Here is an 18,323-nt window from a genome sequence, read left to right on the forward strand (position 1 = left end):
CATTGTAGAACATAATTTATCAAAATGCATGTCATTCATTCGTACCCCCCCCCCCCCCCCCACCCCACCCAAGACCACACCGGTTTCTTTCCTTTTTTTCTTTCTTTTTTTTTTCTTCTTCTCTCTAATAGTGAGAGAAAAGGATATTAAATTACTCTCTTAATTTAACAAAAGCGCTGTGGATGATGATAATGTTAATAATAATTATAATATCCAAAGTGATCCATTCAAAGAAATAGCGTGTTTATTTCCCAGAGGCGGGGCTGTGACTGCTCACTTGTCCGTGAGGAAAATTCCCTAGTGGAATCATAATCGCCGAGAGATCATTACACTACAGTTCTATAGACATCCCTGTTGGAAGGACAACTCGCAGATTCGATCATTCTGAAATGCACCGTCGTGTTCTTTGTACAGTAAAGATATTATATTAAAAAAAAAAAACAAATAAAAAACCTAACAAACAAACAAACAAACAAAGAAAACCCAACAAAAGCAGCACAACACCCCCCTCTCAAAAACAAACAACCCCCCCCCCCCAAAAAAAACCAACCAAACCCCCACCACAACCCAAAAAAAAACCAAAAAAAAAAACAAACAAAAACAAACAAAAAACAAACAAGATACAAAACAAAACAAAAACAAAACAAACAATGAAAAAAAATAAAATAAATAAAAACATCCAAAATAAAACAAAAAATATACACATTCCTGATAAATCCTAACCCCTGCCTTGGAAAATGAATGATCAGACTATTTCTCCCGAAGAGGAAAAAAAAATAATTCGAAAAACTAATATTTTTTCATCTTCATTATTATAGCAGAAAAAAATGGGACCTCATATTTTTTTTTCTCCGACTCCCAGAGGTCGCCAAAATGCCTTCCATGGCAAACTGTCGAATCGTCCCATGGGCGCAGAGGCGAAGCCATCCACCATCGAAGCGGGCAACGCGGCTAATCTAATCAAGGGCCCATAACTGGATTGTTCTACGATCCGGTTCCGGTTAATTTTTAATGGCTTCCCTGATGGCGAGTTGAGTGGTGGGCTGGAGAGGCCTTGTGTTGTATCTGGAAATCTCTTTCCTTCACAGACTCCCCACCCATTAGCGGGAGTCCAGGGAGGGCCCTAATCCAATATTGATACAAGGCATCCCCCTCAAATCACCCTTCTCTGCCGCCACAAGCAACCTCTTCGCTCGTGGTGAATACAGTTTACTTTATAGACCCTAGATATTTCTTTTTGTATCGTCCATTGAATTGGATAAGGACATTTTTTAAAAAATGAATAATCAGTATTCATAACGCTTCAATTATTCGCGTCATTTAACTCTTTTCTCAAAATACCGCCCGTTTATTGGAGCAACCGACCTCCTGAGCTTGTATCAAGCGAGGAATATACGGAGACCGTCAAACATACACGAATTCAACTACAAGGAAAGGCCCTTAATATTTCTCTCTTTTTATCCGATTATGCAACATCGGTAATATTACTCTGACTATGAGAGTTAATAAGAAAACAAATGAGAACCAACTTTCTATTCAAGACAAAATAAGCCACTTGTTAGGCGTCATTTTAGTTCAGTATTTTTTAAATATCGATAACCTTTATACTCCGGTACTCGTTAGGTACTCTTTCATATAAGCCCTATAGCGTTGAGGATTTTCTAGTGAAATCGATTGGGTCTGCACAAAGTTATTACCGGCTAAACAATGGAAGAAATAATGACCTGACAGAAATTCACTCTCGCCTTGAAATGGTTAACTTCAAACAAAAATCAAACAAGCACACACGACAAAGGCCAACACACAACACGACAGAATGAAATACATTATGTTAAAAGGTTTAATTATAAAGAATCCAAATAACTACCGAGTACCGGGTGTTACCATTGCCAGCATAACACCTCCTTGTGTGACAAGACTATTACTGTCATTTACACTGCCAGGCTTCGATCTGGACACAGTCACATCTGCCAGGGGTTGTGGAAATGGGGGGTCTTCTGACCCCGTCTGACCCCGCTAGGCGGTCAGGAAACATGGCGGGGGTTATTTTATCAAGTAAAGACGGTTCTGGTGGTGGTGATGACGACGACGATGATGATGGTGACATATGAGATGACACGAGCGACAGACTGACGCGACGACGACGACGATGATGATATTGATGATGGGGGGGGGGGGGGGGATCATTTTCAAAGTTTGCAATATAAATGTGAGGAGTATCAATTACAAAGAGAGGGGTGGGGTTGGGAGAGAGATGGAAAAAATATTACAGATAGAAAGATAGAGTTACAGACATACATACATAGAGATGGACAGAAAGAGATAGAGAGATAGAGATATAGACAGATATGTAGGTAGGTAGGTATTTAGACATAATGTATCTAGATAGATGGAGAGGCAGGTGAAGAGGGACACAAAGAGAGAAGAGACAAATTGTGAAAAAGAGAAAAGAGAAGAGAGAAGAAAGAGGGAGAAGGAGAGAGAAGAGAGAGAGAGAAGAGAGAGAGAGAGAAGAGAGAGAGAGAGAGAGTTAGAGGGGGGAGGGTTACACAATCAGATAGGAGAAGGAGGAAGTGTGGGATAGCAAGAGTATCTATCCAGACAAACACAAACACACACACACACACACACACACACACACACACACACACACACGGAGAGGAGGATGACTGAATAGATTGCCTGTCAGACAGGTCCAAGTCAGTAATTTAGATGTCACCAAATTAGAGATTATGTTTTTGTAGCCTAAAGGGTCCAATAGAAAACACGATTATAATCCTATAGTCTGGTCCTAACCCTCGAAGCCCTCTCGCCATCCTTCCATCGCCTACTCTTTTTCTCTAATCTCTCTCTCAGATCTTCCTTCTACTAGAACAATTCGTCTGCAGAACTACAGATACATGATGAATTCAACAAAACTTGTAAAATAATGAAATTTCGCACTAGAACAACAATATATTGGATTTTGAAGCATTACACGCCTGCAGATGAACTATCTATATTGATATGTAATAGGGAAAACTACGAGAGAGAGAGAGAGAGAGAGAGAGAGAGAGAGAGAGAGAGAGAGAAAGAGAGAGAGAGAGAGAGAAAGGTTCGTGTTGTGCTGTGTGAGAAGAGAGAGAGAATGAGAAGACAAGGATGAGGAGGAGAGAGGGGAGGGGGGGAGGGAGAGGAGAGGGAGAGAGAGGAGAGAGAGGGGAGGGGGGAGGGAAGGGGGAATGGAAAGCTATAAGATAGAGAGTGGAGATAGAAGATAGATGATGAGAGATGGAAGAGGGGGGGAAATGAGGAGGGGAAGAAGGAGAAGAGGAGAAATGAGAGGCTGGCGAACGTGAAAGGGATGATGAGGAGAGGATAGATTGCGTACGAAGGACCGACGAGGGTAGACCCTAATCGTATCATCATTCTTATTATCGTCATTAAATTATTTCTTTTTTCATATCTAAAGGGTTTTCTTTCCCCCAAAGCGTGTGAGAGTGTTTATATTCATCAAATCATGAATGCATAACTGTGAATAGTGTAGCGTAATGTCTTACCCACGGCTAGGTTGGAGCAATGACTTTGCTCAATATGAAATGGATGCAATCCATGTCAATTATATTACAATACAAGGTAGGTGTCTTGAATTGAATCATAAATATTGAAAAACACAATATACAAAAAAAAAAAATTAGAAAAACACAAAAACATGGTATATAGTTACAAAACACATTAAAAAGTTTTTACTCTTAAAGAACATTAGGTGTAATGCTGGATATAACCTGCGACTAAAACAGTCGTCAAATCTTGGAAGTTTCTTTTTCTTTCTTTTTAAAAATGTTATTTATCTATTTATTATTCATTTATCATCATCTATTTCGATATTTATCTATTAATTTAATTAAGTAATTAATTAATTAATTTATTTATTCATTCATTTATTTATTTATCAACCTATTTATTTATACATTAATCAATTAATAATTAATTAGTTTGCTTTGTAGTTCGTTCGTTCGTTAAGTAATTATCTATAATATATCTCTTAAGCAATAAATAAATTCACTCATCTATTTATTAATGAATATATTAAATTCTTTATTGTTTGCTTATTCGACTTATTCTTCTTCTGAGATCATCAATCACCATAACCAATCTGGTTCAGGCAAATAATCACCAGCAGCAGGACTATGACAGGCAAAACAACGATCCATTTCATATTATAATCGTTACATTCACACAAACATGTAGCTATATTATAATATATCGTTTGGTAGGTAATGATGAGGACTGCTCATCTTATTGATTAAAAACAGGACAAAAAATACAAAACAAAACAAAAACACACCAAAATCCCCCAAAAAAACATGAAGAAAAAAAAACACACACACACACACACAAAGAAAAACTCCACACAGTCATACATACAGGTAAAAATCAAAACAAAAGAAAACATATTTTTTTTCTAAATCAGGAAGAAAAAAAAAGTAAAAAAAAAAAAATAACCCCAAAGAACAAATAAAACCCAACCCAAATCAGAACAAACATAAACAAACAAAGCAAGACAAAAAATATAAAAAAAAAACAAAAAAAAAAAAACAACAAAAAAACAAAAAAACAATCAAACATGACAAATAATTTTTTTAAAAAAAAAACATTTAAAAAAAAAAACAATCAAACAAGACAAATTTTTTTTAACAAAAAAAAAAAAAAAAACCAACAAACAAAAAAAAAAAAAAAAAAAACAACAAACACACGAAACAGAGGGAGGTTTTAATAGTCTTCTGACTAGTGAATAGCCTTAATTGATATCTAATTAGTGTCCGGTAATACCATCCTCATTTCCCCATCCAGCTGCCTTTGGCCACCTTCATCTCTCTAACCTCCATCCATGACACCTGATGACCTTGCCCGGCCTGACCAGACAGACCGACGGACCGACTGACAGATTATGGGCGATGATGACCCCTAAAATCCCTATAGTAGTAATTGTATGTGTAATAATCTGAATGATCCCGCCATAAACAAACACATCACAAATCTGCCACCACTGCGTATACACTTGGGATGACGGAGGGACACTAAGTGTACTACAATTATCTACAGTTTTAAAATAGATTACTGTTGTGAATGGTGGAGTGGGAGGAAAAAAGAAATTGGTATGCGTGAAATGGATTGGCTATTCGATACGATGGCCGGTCTCTATTTATAATTTCCCTAATTTTGAACGCGTTTATTGGTGGTGATGGTGGACGTGTGATGATGATGATGATGATGATGATGATGATGATGATGATGATGATGATGATAATAAACCAGAGTGGGTTCGGTGTTAATGTTAATAAGTGTTTTTCTTATTTTTAATTTCTAGCATTGCTCAATCTCACCAAACCTTGAACTAAGACATGGCGCTTACTTGGCACCTCGCCCCCCCCCCCCCCCACCGCAACCCAAAATGACTTAACAAAACAAACATGTACAAAAGAAAACAAAAAACCTAAGGCAAATCAAAATAGGACAAAACTTAGAACCAAAAAACCCTCCAAAACAGCAAATAAACAAAACAAAAACAAAACAAAACAAAAATACAACCTCGCCCTCTCCCCCCCCCCCCAAAAAAAAAAAAAAAAAAACAAACAAAAAAAAAAAAAAAACAACAAATATATATATAAAATAATAATAATTAGGCAACATTCAAACCAACGTCCGGCCGAACAGAAACGAAAACAAACACCACTGAGATAATCCAATGATTAGATCCCTACTAAGTGCTAATGGCAGTCATGCATAGTGATAATGAAGGAATCGCGAAGTTGATGATGACGATGATGACTGTAATGAAAGAAACGATCAGAGGGTGACCAGTGTGAGTCAGACGGAATCAGCAAGGAACAGTGCCAGAGTGTCAACCTGTAGATAATTTCTTGGACGACAGATTGACAGACAGGCAGATAGACAGACTCGTCTACAGCATCATACATACACCGTCGTCGTCGTCATCATCAGCATGGTATGATGCTGCACGTAGCTGGAACGCTGCTTAATCGGGACAGCCGCTTAATCGGAATGATTTGACTGGGATGTTTTTTTATTTTTCATTTTCTTCCTTCATTGACATGATGCACTTTCCATCAACAGATTATACAAATGCATGTTTCTTGGAATTGAAGCACATGTAGGAACTCCATTAAATATATTATATATATATATAAATTTGAGACCCACTGCCTTCAAAGGGGAATCCCAATAGCTCAGCTAGCACAGTCGGTAGAACTGCTGCTTCCCACGAAAAGTGACCGAGATTGATCCCGGGTGAAGTTGAGATTTTTAATTCTGACCCCTTTGTCCACGCAGAATAAGTGATCGGGTAATTGTTTGTATTATCTGCCAGAAAGTACTTTGCGATAGACTAGCGTCCTATCAAATCTGCAGCAAGCCGTTTCACGCTAAAGAATTATAGTTTGTGCAGCCTTGGAATCCGAGACCCATTGCAATTATTTCCTGTCTGTTGAAGATGATTAAATCTGCAACTATCTATATAAATCAGGATGAATTATGGTTTAGACGCAGTTCAGTCTCGCTATGACCATGGAGTTAAGCTCTTTAATTGTTCAACGTGTTTTCGAATGGAGTGCACTGCTGCTCAATTTAGTGATTTAAAATAATTGAGACACGGAGGCAGCATGTAAATAAACTCACACTATTTTCCTTCATATCAATCAAAATGTGGGTACACTCTATGATAATCTATATCATCGTCCCAATTAACAAGACCATCTTTATAAACCGGTAAAATTGCACGCCGCTAAATTGGAACACTCTCTCTCCCTCTCTCTCTCTCTCTCTCTCTCTCTCTCTCTCTCTCTCTCTCTCTCTCTCTCTCTCTCTCTCTCTCTCTCTCTCTCTCTCTCTCTCTCTCTCTCTCCAATTAAGCGGTCTCGAGTGTAACAGGATCTTAAATGCAGAGTGGTCACGTCACCATTGCCAGCAAAAATCTGGCATGGCATCGGAGTTCGTTGACAGGAGCAGACACGTTGATCATTCTGATGTTTCAACATGCCATCGCGGTCAGATACATCTTCCAAAGTTATTGACTAAGCCAAGATTTGTTGGCACAACAATTTAATATCTACGGCTACTCAAATTCATTCTCAAATATTATTTCTTTTAAAGCACCTAATATTCCCCTCACTTTCGCATTCGTCCATTCATTTGATTGTGTGTGTGTGTGTGTGTGTGTGTGTTATCTATTTAGTTTGCATTTGTTTTTTCAATAAAATATTACCGAACTCTCTTATCAATCAATTTAATCGAAGCTGACGTCAATCAGCTCTTTTTGGTATAAGTTTTAGATCGCCTGCTAATGATTAGTTCTCACTAAATTATATAAGTCATATTATAAGCGTTAAAGGTTATATTACACAGTTTTGTGTGTTGGAACGATTCATCAAGCAGGGAGAAGATGCTGTGAGGATTTTAATTCAATGCATAGCATCGACATAAAATTCCATCCCAATAATTAACATTTAATCGGACTGATGGTCAATAAAAATGTTTAACGATGAATAATGACCAGCGTCTCCACGGCTAACGTTAAATGCACTGTAAACATACAATTGATTTTCAGGGACATTCGTCAAACGGTTCACTCCATTCACCAAATCAAATTCCTCATGCATCCATCCCTAATAACACGAGCGGACTGTTAATTACTTAATTCCTTCATAATACAATCAACCATCGTTCTCGCATCAATTCTCATCGAAACGATAAAAACTCCATCGCGTCAATTTTGAATCCCGTCGTCTCAAAACAGTAGTATGTATGATGCTGGAGAAAATCAGATATTAAAATGGGTATTTCAATTTAAAATCAAGTTAGATAGTTAACGTTTTTGTTGCTTCACAAAATTATGTTTACTCGCCTTCTCAAGACGTGGGGTTTTAAATGCTTTCGTTTAAAATGGGCTTTTATATAGCGCAATATCCACTGACGTGCTCAAAGCGCTTTACAAGGGGTCCCTGGCCAACAGCAATATTCAACATGAAGGGCGGGACATGACGCCTGTTAGACGATATTACATTTACAACGCAGTTAACGGCCAGGTACTCATTTTACACCTGTGTACGGTGAGAGAATGTGAGTAAAGAGCCTTCTCCAAGGACTCGACTATGCGCCGCGCGAGGTTCGAATCCAGGACCTTCCGATCCGAAAGCGGGTGTCATGACGAGACCGCATAGCCGCATTTCAAGAAATGACACCATTTGATTGGTCCTCAATCGAACATAAACTCTTAGCCCAAGTCTCATCTTTTATTTTATTTTTCATTTGTCTGGAAATCAAATGTTTAGCACCTAAATCTATTATTATTATTATTATTATATATTTTTATTATATATATTATTATTATATTATTATTATTATTATTATATTATTATATTATTATATTTATTATTATTATTATATATATTTATTATTATTATTATATTATTATATTATTATTATTATTATTATATTATTATTATCATTATTATTAATATTAAACCATCCCGACATAATCGGCGATGAATCATTTTTTAAAAATCCACACAAAAAAAAACGAAGCTTAAAAATAACTTTATTATTCATTCTCCTAAAAAAAAAAATAAACAAATAATTCTGAACTAAGTCCCTGTATCCCAGTATTAGTTATAAATTCCGTTTTCAACTTCCAACAAATTATGACAGCGATATGTTGAACCGCTTTGAGGAGGTGGGTTACAATTTGGGATTGCTGTCCGCCACCAAAGCCATAAACATTGGAACATTTTTATAACAATTTGTCACGGTTGGGAGGGGTTTGATCGCATCAAATCGAATTTGAGTCTTGATTATAATCAGGAAGGGGGGTATGTGAGGAGGGGGGGGGGGGGGGGGTAATCGGTGTAATGGAGACTGATATGGTTATGATCAAATTTGTTGTGTGTGTGTGTGTTGTTGTTGTTTTTTCTTTCTTTTTAGACTAGATAGGAGAATGGATGGTAAAAGAGAGAGAGAGAGAGAGAGAGAGAGAGAGAGAATGAGAGAGAGAGAGAGAGAGAGAGAGAGAGAGAGAGAGAGAGAGAGAGAGAATATCAGTTCTAATTCCGATAGAGACATTTAAAGCAGTGGGAGACGAGAATAACTGACAGGTTAACCTAATACTGTCGTATCATATGAGTAATACGATGCTAATAATAACGCTTAAACCTTTAAGACAACTATTAAAAGAAAACATGAAACCCCCCCCCCCCCAAAAAAAAAAAAAAAAAAAAAAAAAAAAAACAACAAAAAAAAAAAAACAAAAAAACAAAGCAAAGCAAAGCAAAACAAAACAACAGACAAACAAAACAAACAAAAAACAAAAACAATACAAATTTATATTTAAAAATAAGAAAAGAAAATGAAAGAAGGAAGGAAAAGGAAGCAATATTTGGTTCAACAATAAATTATAATTGATGTATAAAAATAGCGCCGTAAGATGGTAGTATGTTTGTGGCGGTTGTATTATAAACTATGAGCCAATACAATTCCAATTTCTAAAAGAAGCAGGCTAAAAAAAAACAACAATAAACAAAAAAAAACAAAAAAAAAAAAAAACAAAAACAAACACCCAACAAGGAACAAAAAGAAAAACGTTGGCCAATTATACAAGACGGAAATGATGACCGAGTCTCTAGGGGGTCGACTATAACTGTAGTAAGGCCAGCGATAGCCCGGCGTAGTCTGTGAGGATGCCGCTAATGAAAATGAATGTCTCCCTGAAGACACAGCAGAACCGGTAATGTAACGGTCATTAATATTTAAACACTTCCACGTTCCAGATGATACTCACATTTTTAGCAAATAAAGCACAAGAACAAAAAAAAAATAAAAAAAAAAAAACAAAAAACAAACAAACAAACAGCAACACAACACCCACCCCTCCCCCCAGAAAAAAAACAAAACCCAAAAAACAGAACAAACAAAAACAGCAACCCCCCCCCCGACCGAAGAAACTAAAGCAAGATACAAAAAACAAAGCAACAACTAAAAAAACACAAACGAAAAATAAAATAACACGCAAACATGTAATTTAAAAAAACAAACAAACATACCAGACAAACAACAGAAATTTGAAAAATACGAGAAGAAAAAAAGCAATCCAAACGAATCAACATATAAAAAGTAACAACAACAATAAACTACTGTGTATTTCAGATTATCGTTACGGCACGAGTGGGGAGAGAAAAAAAAGTCTGTCTCTCCGATTCCTTCCCCAATCATTGAGACTAACCTTTCTGTTCATAGCCACGGTGTATTTTTGGCCAAAAATAGAATATGGCCCACTAAAGACTACGAGGGGGAAAAGAGGCAAAGCAAAAAAAGGCAAAAAAACAAAACAACAAAACAAACAAACAAAAACATACAAACAAACAACAACCCCCCCCCCCCCTTAAAAAAACAAACAAAACAAAATAAAAGCACTTGAATGCTACTATTTCAGACTATCATTTCGGAAGATGAGAGAGCGGTAGGTAGATAGATAGATGGATAAATAGGTAGATAGATAGATAGATAGATAGATAGATAGATAGATAGATAGATAGATAGATAGATAGATAGATAGATAGATAGATAGATGATGAGAGAGAGAGAGAGAGAGAGAGAGAGAGAGAGAGAGAGAGAGAGAGATAGACAAACAAACACAACACACACACACACACACACACACACACACACACACAGGAGAGAGAGGAAGAGAGAAACAAGGAGAGCAGTGTTATGTTTTCACAGTTTGTGGTTGTCTCTCGATTAACCAGACAGTTCATGGTACAAGTTTGTGTTGGTCCGTTATACTTCCAGATGGCAATGTTGTGAACTCCTTGGCCAAGCGCATTCTATCTATATGAGGCACAAAATAGACTATGGTCCTCAAGAACCGAAATATATTATAATACTTGAAAAAACAACAACAACAAAACAAACAAAACAACAACAACAAAAACCCACAACAAAGCAAACAAATTATGACCAAACAAAATTGCGTATTTAAATAGACATTGTTTTTTCTTTGAAGGGAAAACAAAATACAAGAATAAAATCCACCGATAATAGAGTCATGAGTAGCATCTCCCGAGGGATGTAAGTGTCCTGTCATGTTTGACTCCTCCTCCTCCAACCTCCATTCAAGGCAAAGTGGGCGGGATTAGCGGTGTGTGTGTGTGTGTGTGTGTGTGTGTGTGTGTGTGTGTGTGTTGTTGATAGTGTCCAAATGACCAGTCTCGTCTTCCCGCCTCGTCAATCGATCACCTCGTGTTGGAGTCATTCACTCGGTACACCACATTGAGGTTTGCTATAATTTCGTCGTCCCCCCCCCCCCCCCCCCACACACACACACACAGACTACAGACTACCATCAAAATAGTTTTGGAATTCTACACACACATATTATAGACACACCACAAAGCACAAACACACCTATAAATTAAAAAAAACAAAACAAGACAAAATAAGACAAACAAAAATTACAGAACTCATACATAAAAAACGACAATATTGAGTAAATGTGATAAACGTACGTCTCATCTCCTTTTTCCCCCTTTTCTCTCTCTCTCTCTCTCTCTCTCTCTCTCTCTCTCTCTCTCTCTCTCTCTCTTCTCATCCTCTCCCACGTACTCCCTTTCTCTCTGCCTCCATTAATCCCCACATTTCTTATTAGTGATTAGGTTTGGCATCTCTACAACTCCAAACCGAGTCGGCAGTAAGTAGTGTCAGGCTTGGAGAAGGGCATAGCGATGGAAGGAAAGACGCATTATTTGCATTACTGTGTCACTGGTCATTGCTAGATTCATTCATCAACCAAGGTGGTTGGGAAGACTGAGGGAGGGAGGGAGGGAGAGGATAGGGAGAAAGAACCAAATGAGTAGATGACTTTCAAAACGTACTAAGTCCCATTTTAATCATTCAAAGAAAACCGCATTTTTTGGTCATTATTTATTGACTTAAAAAGGAAAATGTCTTGTTTGCCTCATAAAAAACGAAACAAACCCTGAGTGTTTTGAAACTCCAAATTTTCTCTGGTGATTCTAAAGAGTCTAAAAGATATATTGAGATTGTTGAGTCATATTCTATCAGGATGTGACTAAGTCAGCTACTCAAATATAAATAGATCGATAGATTGATGGATAGATAGATAGATAGATAGATAGATAGATAGATAGATAGATAGATAGATAGATAGATAGATAGATAGATAGATAGATAGAGGGATAGAATAGAGTGAGAGGGTGAGAGGAGAGTAGGGGGTGAAGGGGAGAAGACAAGAGAGAAGAGAGAGAGAGAGAGAGAGAGAGAGAGAGAGAGAGAGAGGAGGAGAGGGGGAGTGGGAGGAGGAGAGGAAAGAGATAGATAGGGGGGGGGGAACCATAGACGAATCAATCGATTAAAATGATTCTAATCTCGTCCCATAAAAATCTCAAACCTAAGGCTTCTGCAGTATAATAATATAATAATAATAATAATAATAATATAATAATAATAATAATAATAAATAATAATAATAATAATAATAATAATAATAATAATAATAATAATAATTAATAATAATAATAATAATAATAATAATAATAATAATAATAATAATAATAACAATAAAGTTTCAGTCGTAAGTGTGAAACTTAGGTTATACTTTGTTGAGAGAATGAATAATCATCTCTTTTAAGCCGAGAAAAAAATTTCATCATATTTCCGACGATACCAGTCTTCAAACTTCATTATCTTTTCGGTATCTGACCCCCCCCCCCCCCAACACATACATAACACCAGATTTAGACTGTGGGTCACATTTTCGAGATAAGCCGTCTTACTCTGTCAGAGTGAGTATTTATTGCTGTCGATGTGTAAATCAAGACATGTCCCTCTATCTTTATGAATGCGCGCTATATCAGCGCACCCCACCTGCAATAATTTGTAAGAGACACTGGATCCTTTCCTAGAGTTAGAGCCAACTAGATTTAGTTGTTTTTATCACCTCTTTATCGCGATGTGTATTAAATACTTACACTTGAAGCGGTTAACAAGGTGTATCATAAAACATTTATGTACCCCCTACTACTTGTACGTGTAAACAAAATGACGAGAGCAACGACAAGTGAGTGATGCTGTACTGAAAGCAGGCACGTGAATCTCTCGTAAATGTTTTGGTAATGACTAGCATGTGCTAAATAAAGAACCAGAAAGGGATGGGGAAGATAGATAGATGGATAGATGGATAGATAGATGGATGGATGGATGGATGGATGAATGGATAGATGGACCAGATGGACAGAAGGATGGGTGGATGGATGGATATATATATATAGATAGAAATACGAGGGATGAGAGCGAGAGCGAGAGAGAGAGAGAGAGAGAGAGAGAGAGAGAGAGAGAGAAAAAGAGAGAGAGAGAGAAAGAGAGAGAGAGAGAGAGTGAGAGAGAGAGAGAGAATGATAATAATAATATGATGTGATAGAGAAGAACGGAATGTAGTTTGAAGTCAATCTTTACAGATTTGCTTCCACTGTAACTGTAAACGAATGATTGATGGGTTAGTTAGTCAAACATGCATGCACCTCCCCCCCCCCCCCCCCCTTTCCCCCGCTTCCTTTTCCCCAAACCCCGTCATTCCAACTGCTTTCTCCGTTCTTTGAACGACCTGTTTTGATTAAGATAAGGACCTCATCATTACATTCCCACACACAGAACACAAACAGACGCATACGACTGGGGCATGGAACCAAATCGACCCTTCTACAATTACTCTCCTGAAGAGAGGGGCAGGGGTGGGGCGACGGAGGGCGGTGGTTTGGATTGAATTGACCCTTCCAGTGAGGAGTCTGAATTGTTTTAGGAAATGGGTGTCTGCTACCCTGAATTGTTTTAGGAAATGGGTGTCTGCTACTCTGAATTGTTTTAGGAAATGGGTGTCTGCTGGTGACGTCACTCATTGTGTTTTGTCGTTTTAAGACAGCCCTAAAGATGATCATTCCCAACCTTAGCCTTCTCTAGATTGCTGTATGTCCTCAACCAATTATTCTCTAACACATTTTAAGTCATCAGAATTGCACACGACTTAAGTTTGTGCGTTGACTCTAATCGATTTGGCTGGCACAAGTGGTGAGAATTTTACGTAAACGTAATATACTGTCTAAAATTAAAATTCGATTGTCAAACTACTAAATAACACAAGGCAGCAACAAACACTAAAATTGGCGACAAAACAGTTGTATAACAACAGCACAAAAAAACCTCCCACTAAAACCGGCGATTACTTCAGCATGTAGAACGAGACATGACGACAGTTAGGCGATATTACAACTTTTTCCGACAGAGACAATGCTGTTATCGGCCAGATACTCATTTTACACATGAGTACGATGAGAGAATGTGAGTAAAGAGCCTTTTCCAAGGAATCAACTATGCGCCGAGCAAGGCTCGAACCCAGGACCTTCCGATCCAAAAGCGCGTGTCATACACAAGACCACATAGCCGCCCAAACAATGAAACCGGAGGTTTTCAGGGGAAGCAAAAACATCCAACATTACAAACACTAAGACTGGCGGCGGCAGCATCAGGAGCATCGCCACTACAAACATGAAAATCGACAGCAGCAGCAACAACAGCAATAGCAGCAACAGCAGCAGAAAATGAGGTGAATTAAGCAAAATCTAAGAATATATGAATTCATCGACCATTTTGATCAAAGAAAAACTCAACGGAACGACAGGACAGTTCGGAGATGGAGATCACATCCTGTATTCTCTATGATGGAGATGCCCCTTTGACAGACTAGCCTTTGAACCAATTCAAGTTCCAGACCCGCTCCAGGCACAATCCAGTTACCTGGTCGTATCGCTGGAATGACCATTTGCCGACAGACTACAAAGGGACCGTCGGGTCTTTGATGAAGATATTGTTGTCACTCACAGAATCGGGGATTGAGATTGATACAAATGCACGTGCATTAAAGTACGGCAACGAATGCACGTACGTAAGTACACAGGCGGGCATGCACTGATTACACCTTTGATTGATCTCTGTGGGAAGGTATTAGTATGTAGTAGATATTGGCCATTTTGGAACATCTGGTTATTATTGTAATACCTCTCTCTCTCTCTCTCTCTCTCTCTCTCTCTCTCTCTCTCTCTCTCTCTCTCTCTCCCCCTCTCTCTCTTCCTTCTAGCACGTTTCCTGTTTATTTCACGAATAAATGATTATTGTATCGAATTGTTATTTAAATGAATCCAGGCAGGCTTACATCCTCATAATTTCCCTTTTTAAAATCATTCAAGATGGATATTATTGTCCACCCTCTCCTCATCCTTTCGCGCTCTCCCCCCCCCCTCTCTCTCTCTCTCTCTCTCTCTCTCTCTCTCTCTCTCTCTCTATGGCTGTGTCTATTCATTCCACCCTACCCCTCTTCTACCTTCCTCTTTTAACAAATAAAAAGTTATGTCAATGTACATATTGAAATTTACGTAATCGAAAATAATGCGATACTAAAGCAGGCACGCGCACGTATTGTATTTAAGCAGCTAATTGTAGTTGAGTGGCACGGCCGTGTGTTTTACTCACCAGGTGAACGGCAACTGGATACAGTTACAAATGAATACTATGTACATTGTTATGTAGAGAGGTAGAGCGGTGGGGGTAACGTGATACGGCTTATCGTTCTCTGACAGGGAATGCCAGTGTTTATTCTTTCTCCCCTCCATGACAGTCTGTATGTAGGCCCAAAAATATATAAACAATAACAATAACAAACAAGAATGGGAGAAAATGGAAGGCTTTCCTATAAAACAAATGTTACAAATCCGAAAACAATCGTTTATTGTAAACCATACTACTATAACCGTTGATAACAAATTAACCGTTATGTATAAAGTGCAATAATATCCACTCATTGTGTTCAAACCGCTTTACGGGGACTCCCAACACAATAACAAAACTTAACATGGACGAGATGAGACAAGAAGTGTAAGGCGATATCATACTTTTTTTCCCCGACACACACAACGCTATAATCGACCAGGTACTCATTTTAATTTAGACAATAGCAGACCAGTAACATGAGAAAATTTAAGTTCAGAGCCATTTCAAAAGACTAAACTTTGTACAGCCCCCACCGCGGGACTGGAACTTTCCGCCTACAAGCTATCAGACACAACCCAAGTGACATACCACAAGACATTTAAAAAAAAGCCGCATCTCAAAGCAACAACCAGCGTTCCAGAAAAAACAAAACAAACCCCAACCCAAAGAGCATCAGTCAGATCAGCAGAATAGAAAATGGAGAAAGAAAGTTCCAGAACGAGAAAGTGCGTGGAATGTCCATATGCGGACGTCTTGCTGTGGTCGTGATGGTATTTGTGCTGAGAAGGGAATAGAAATGGAGCAGGGCCGGAATTTTTATAGCGTCCATTAAACAAATAAATAAACCGGTACCCACAGCATGAGACGTTCTAGCATCAGAACTGAGTTTGTTCCAAATCATACTTTCTATTGCTGTTTACCTGTTTATATGACTCTCAATTTCTGCTAACAATATCTAATTTTGTGAGTAAATTTCACGACAACCAATGATATCAAATTGTTTATAACCGATATGTTTGGTAAATTCTTATCTTCCAGATGAAACTGTAAATGGTAATACAGTGTAATGTACACTCTTATCAAGGAAATACAAGATACTTATTTTATCTAGCAAAGTGGGTCGGGAACAAATTAAAACATTTAAAGTACACTATGGCCACGAACCTGCTTCTACTAAAGTTGCTTATCAATCTGAAATCAAAAGACGTTTTTCACTTGGATTAATAACAGCGATGCGACTCGGGGTTCATTGAAAGAAGTTTGCACATCAACTATTATATTACCTCGTTATATTAACGGATCTGATTGTTGTAGATGAGGACAACGAGTAGTCCATAATAACCACTATTTAATTTTCGTCTGGATCCGTTATCATTAATGTGCATAGGTCAGACGACACACCGGCTGATATTTTTGAGGTTTTGAATAGGCATGATTCCCGTTGGTGCAACACCTGCTGTCATTATTACAAGCTCTCTCTCTCTCTCTCTCTCTCTCTCTCTCTCTCTCTCTCTCTCTCTCTCTCTCACACACACACACACACAAACACTCCCTCTTTCACCTCCGCTAATTCTACTTTCTATTTTCCTCCCCTCTCTCTTGTGGGATTTTAGGGGACAGAACTCTGACCTATTTCTTGTTTTTCTTGAAGATAGATAGATAGATAGATAGATAGATAGATAGATAGATAGATAGATAGATAGATAGATAGATAGATAGATAGATAGATAGATAGATAGATAGATAATTAAATAGATAGATAGGTAGATAGGTAGACAGAAGGGGGAGTATTCATTTGTACATTAATATGTACCGACAAAGAAGTAAAGAGACTTTTAAAAATGTATCCTACAATGAAAGAAAGCAAAATCCACGACGTTTAGACCTTATGTATACAACTGACTGCTACTCCAATGCTCCAATCCAAACATTTTGTATGACAACAAAGCATCCGTGAGTTGTAAACCACGATACGAACGTTGTCAGAGTGTTTATGTCATAAACTCTTGAGTTCCTGGCAATTAATTCCACATTTGTTTTTCTCCCGACACAGAATGCCTGTGTCGTAAACGTCTTAGTAAAATTGGATAATGTATGGACATAATTGGGGAATGCGGTTTCTCTTTAAAAAATGTAGCTGCAAAGCAGGTAAAGGGGGTGGGGGAATAGATTTTCATAATTTTACAATGTGTTTTAAGTCGAAAAAGTCTCTGAGAAAGTCTCCAAAGATGTCCTGTAGACGCTAAACAGAGGCCGCTTTTCCTATTTTGCTTTGCTTCTCTTCCCCCCCCCCCTCCTCTCTCTCTCTCTCTCTCTCTCTCTCTCTCTCTCTCTCTCTCTCTCTGTGTGTGTGTGTGTGTCCGTCCTCAATACCTCCATGTAATTGTAAACAATAGCATGTCTGATAACCCCACACAATTATGGATTTGTCTTAATCTCGTTGTAGTGGAGTTTATTATATTTATCGTTGGTTTGTGGGCATTTCCATGACAACAAAGAGACCACATCAATCTTTGAGTTATTAGAATTGTAAATTTGCACACGTCATGACCACATATTTGAAATAAGCGTTTCCTGACCAAATGGAGAAACTATATTTTGTCAGGTTAAAACAGAACAAGGCAAGCGGAAGTATCCTCTTCCCAGTGTTTATGTATCCCCCTGGGAAAGGAAATATCCATTCATTTTTACTGTTGCTGTTGCCTGCCGTATTA

The 18,323-nt window shown here is 37.9% G+C and overlaps 1 protein-coding gene across 1 annotated transcript in view; it reads right to left on the minus strand.

The window, feature by feature from the left end:
• LOC144971789 (neurobeachin-like) overlaps nt 1-13,964 on the minus strand; it is a 23,653-nt gene extending 9,689 nt beyond the window's left edge. The window contains exons 1-2 of the mRNA XM_078912864.1: nt 13,635-13,964; nt 1,885-2,016 (exon numbers count right to left, since the gene is read on the minus strand). Coding sequence (XP_078768990.1) covers nt 1,885-2,016; nt 13,635-13,964 — 462 coding nt within the window. The remainder of the gene's footprint in view (nt 1-1,884; nt 2,017-13,634) is intronic.
• Between the last annotated feature and the right edge of the window lie 4,359 nt (nt 13,965-18,323).

This window comes from Berghia stephanieae, chromosome 4, assembly GCF_034508935.2.
Source record: "Berghia stephanieae isolate SIO BIC M18660-M18661 chromosome 4, UCSD_Bste_1.3, whole genome shotgun sequence".
Classification (NCBI taxonomy): Eukaryota; Metazoa; Mollusca; class Gastropoda; order Nudibranchia; family Aeolidiidae; genus Berghia; species Berghia stephanieae.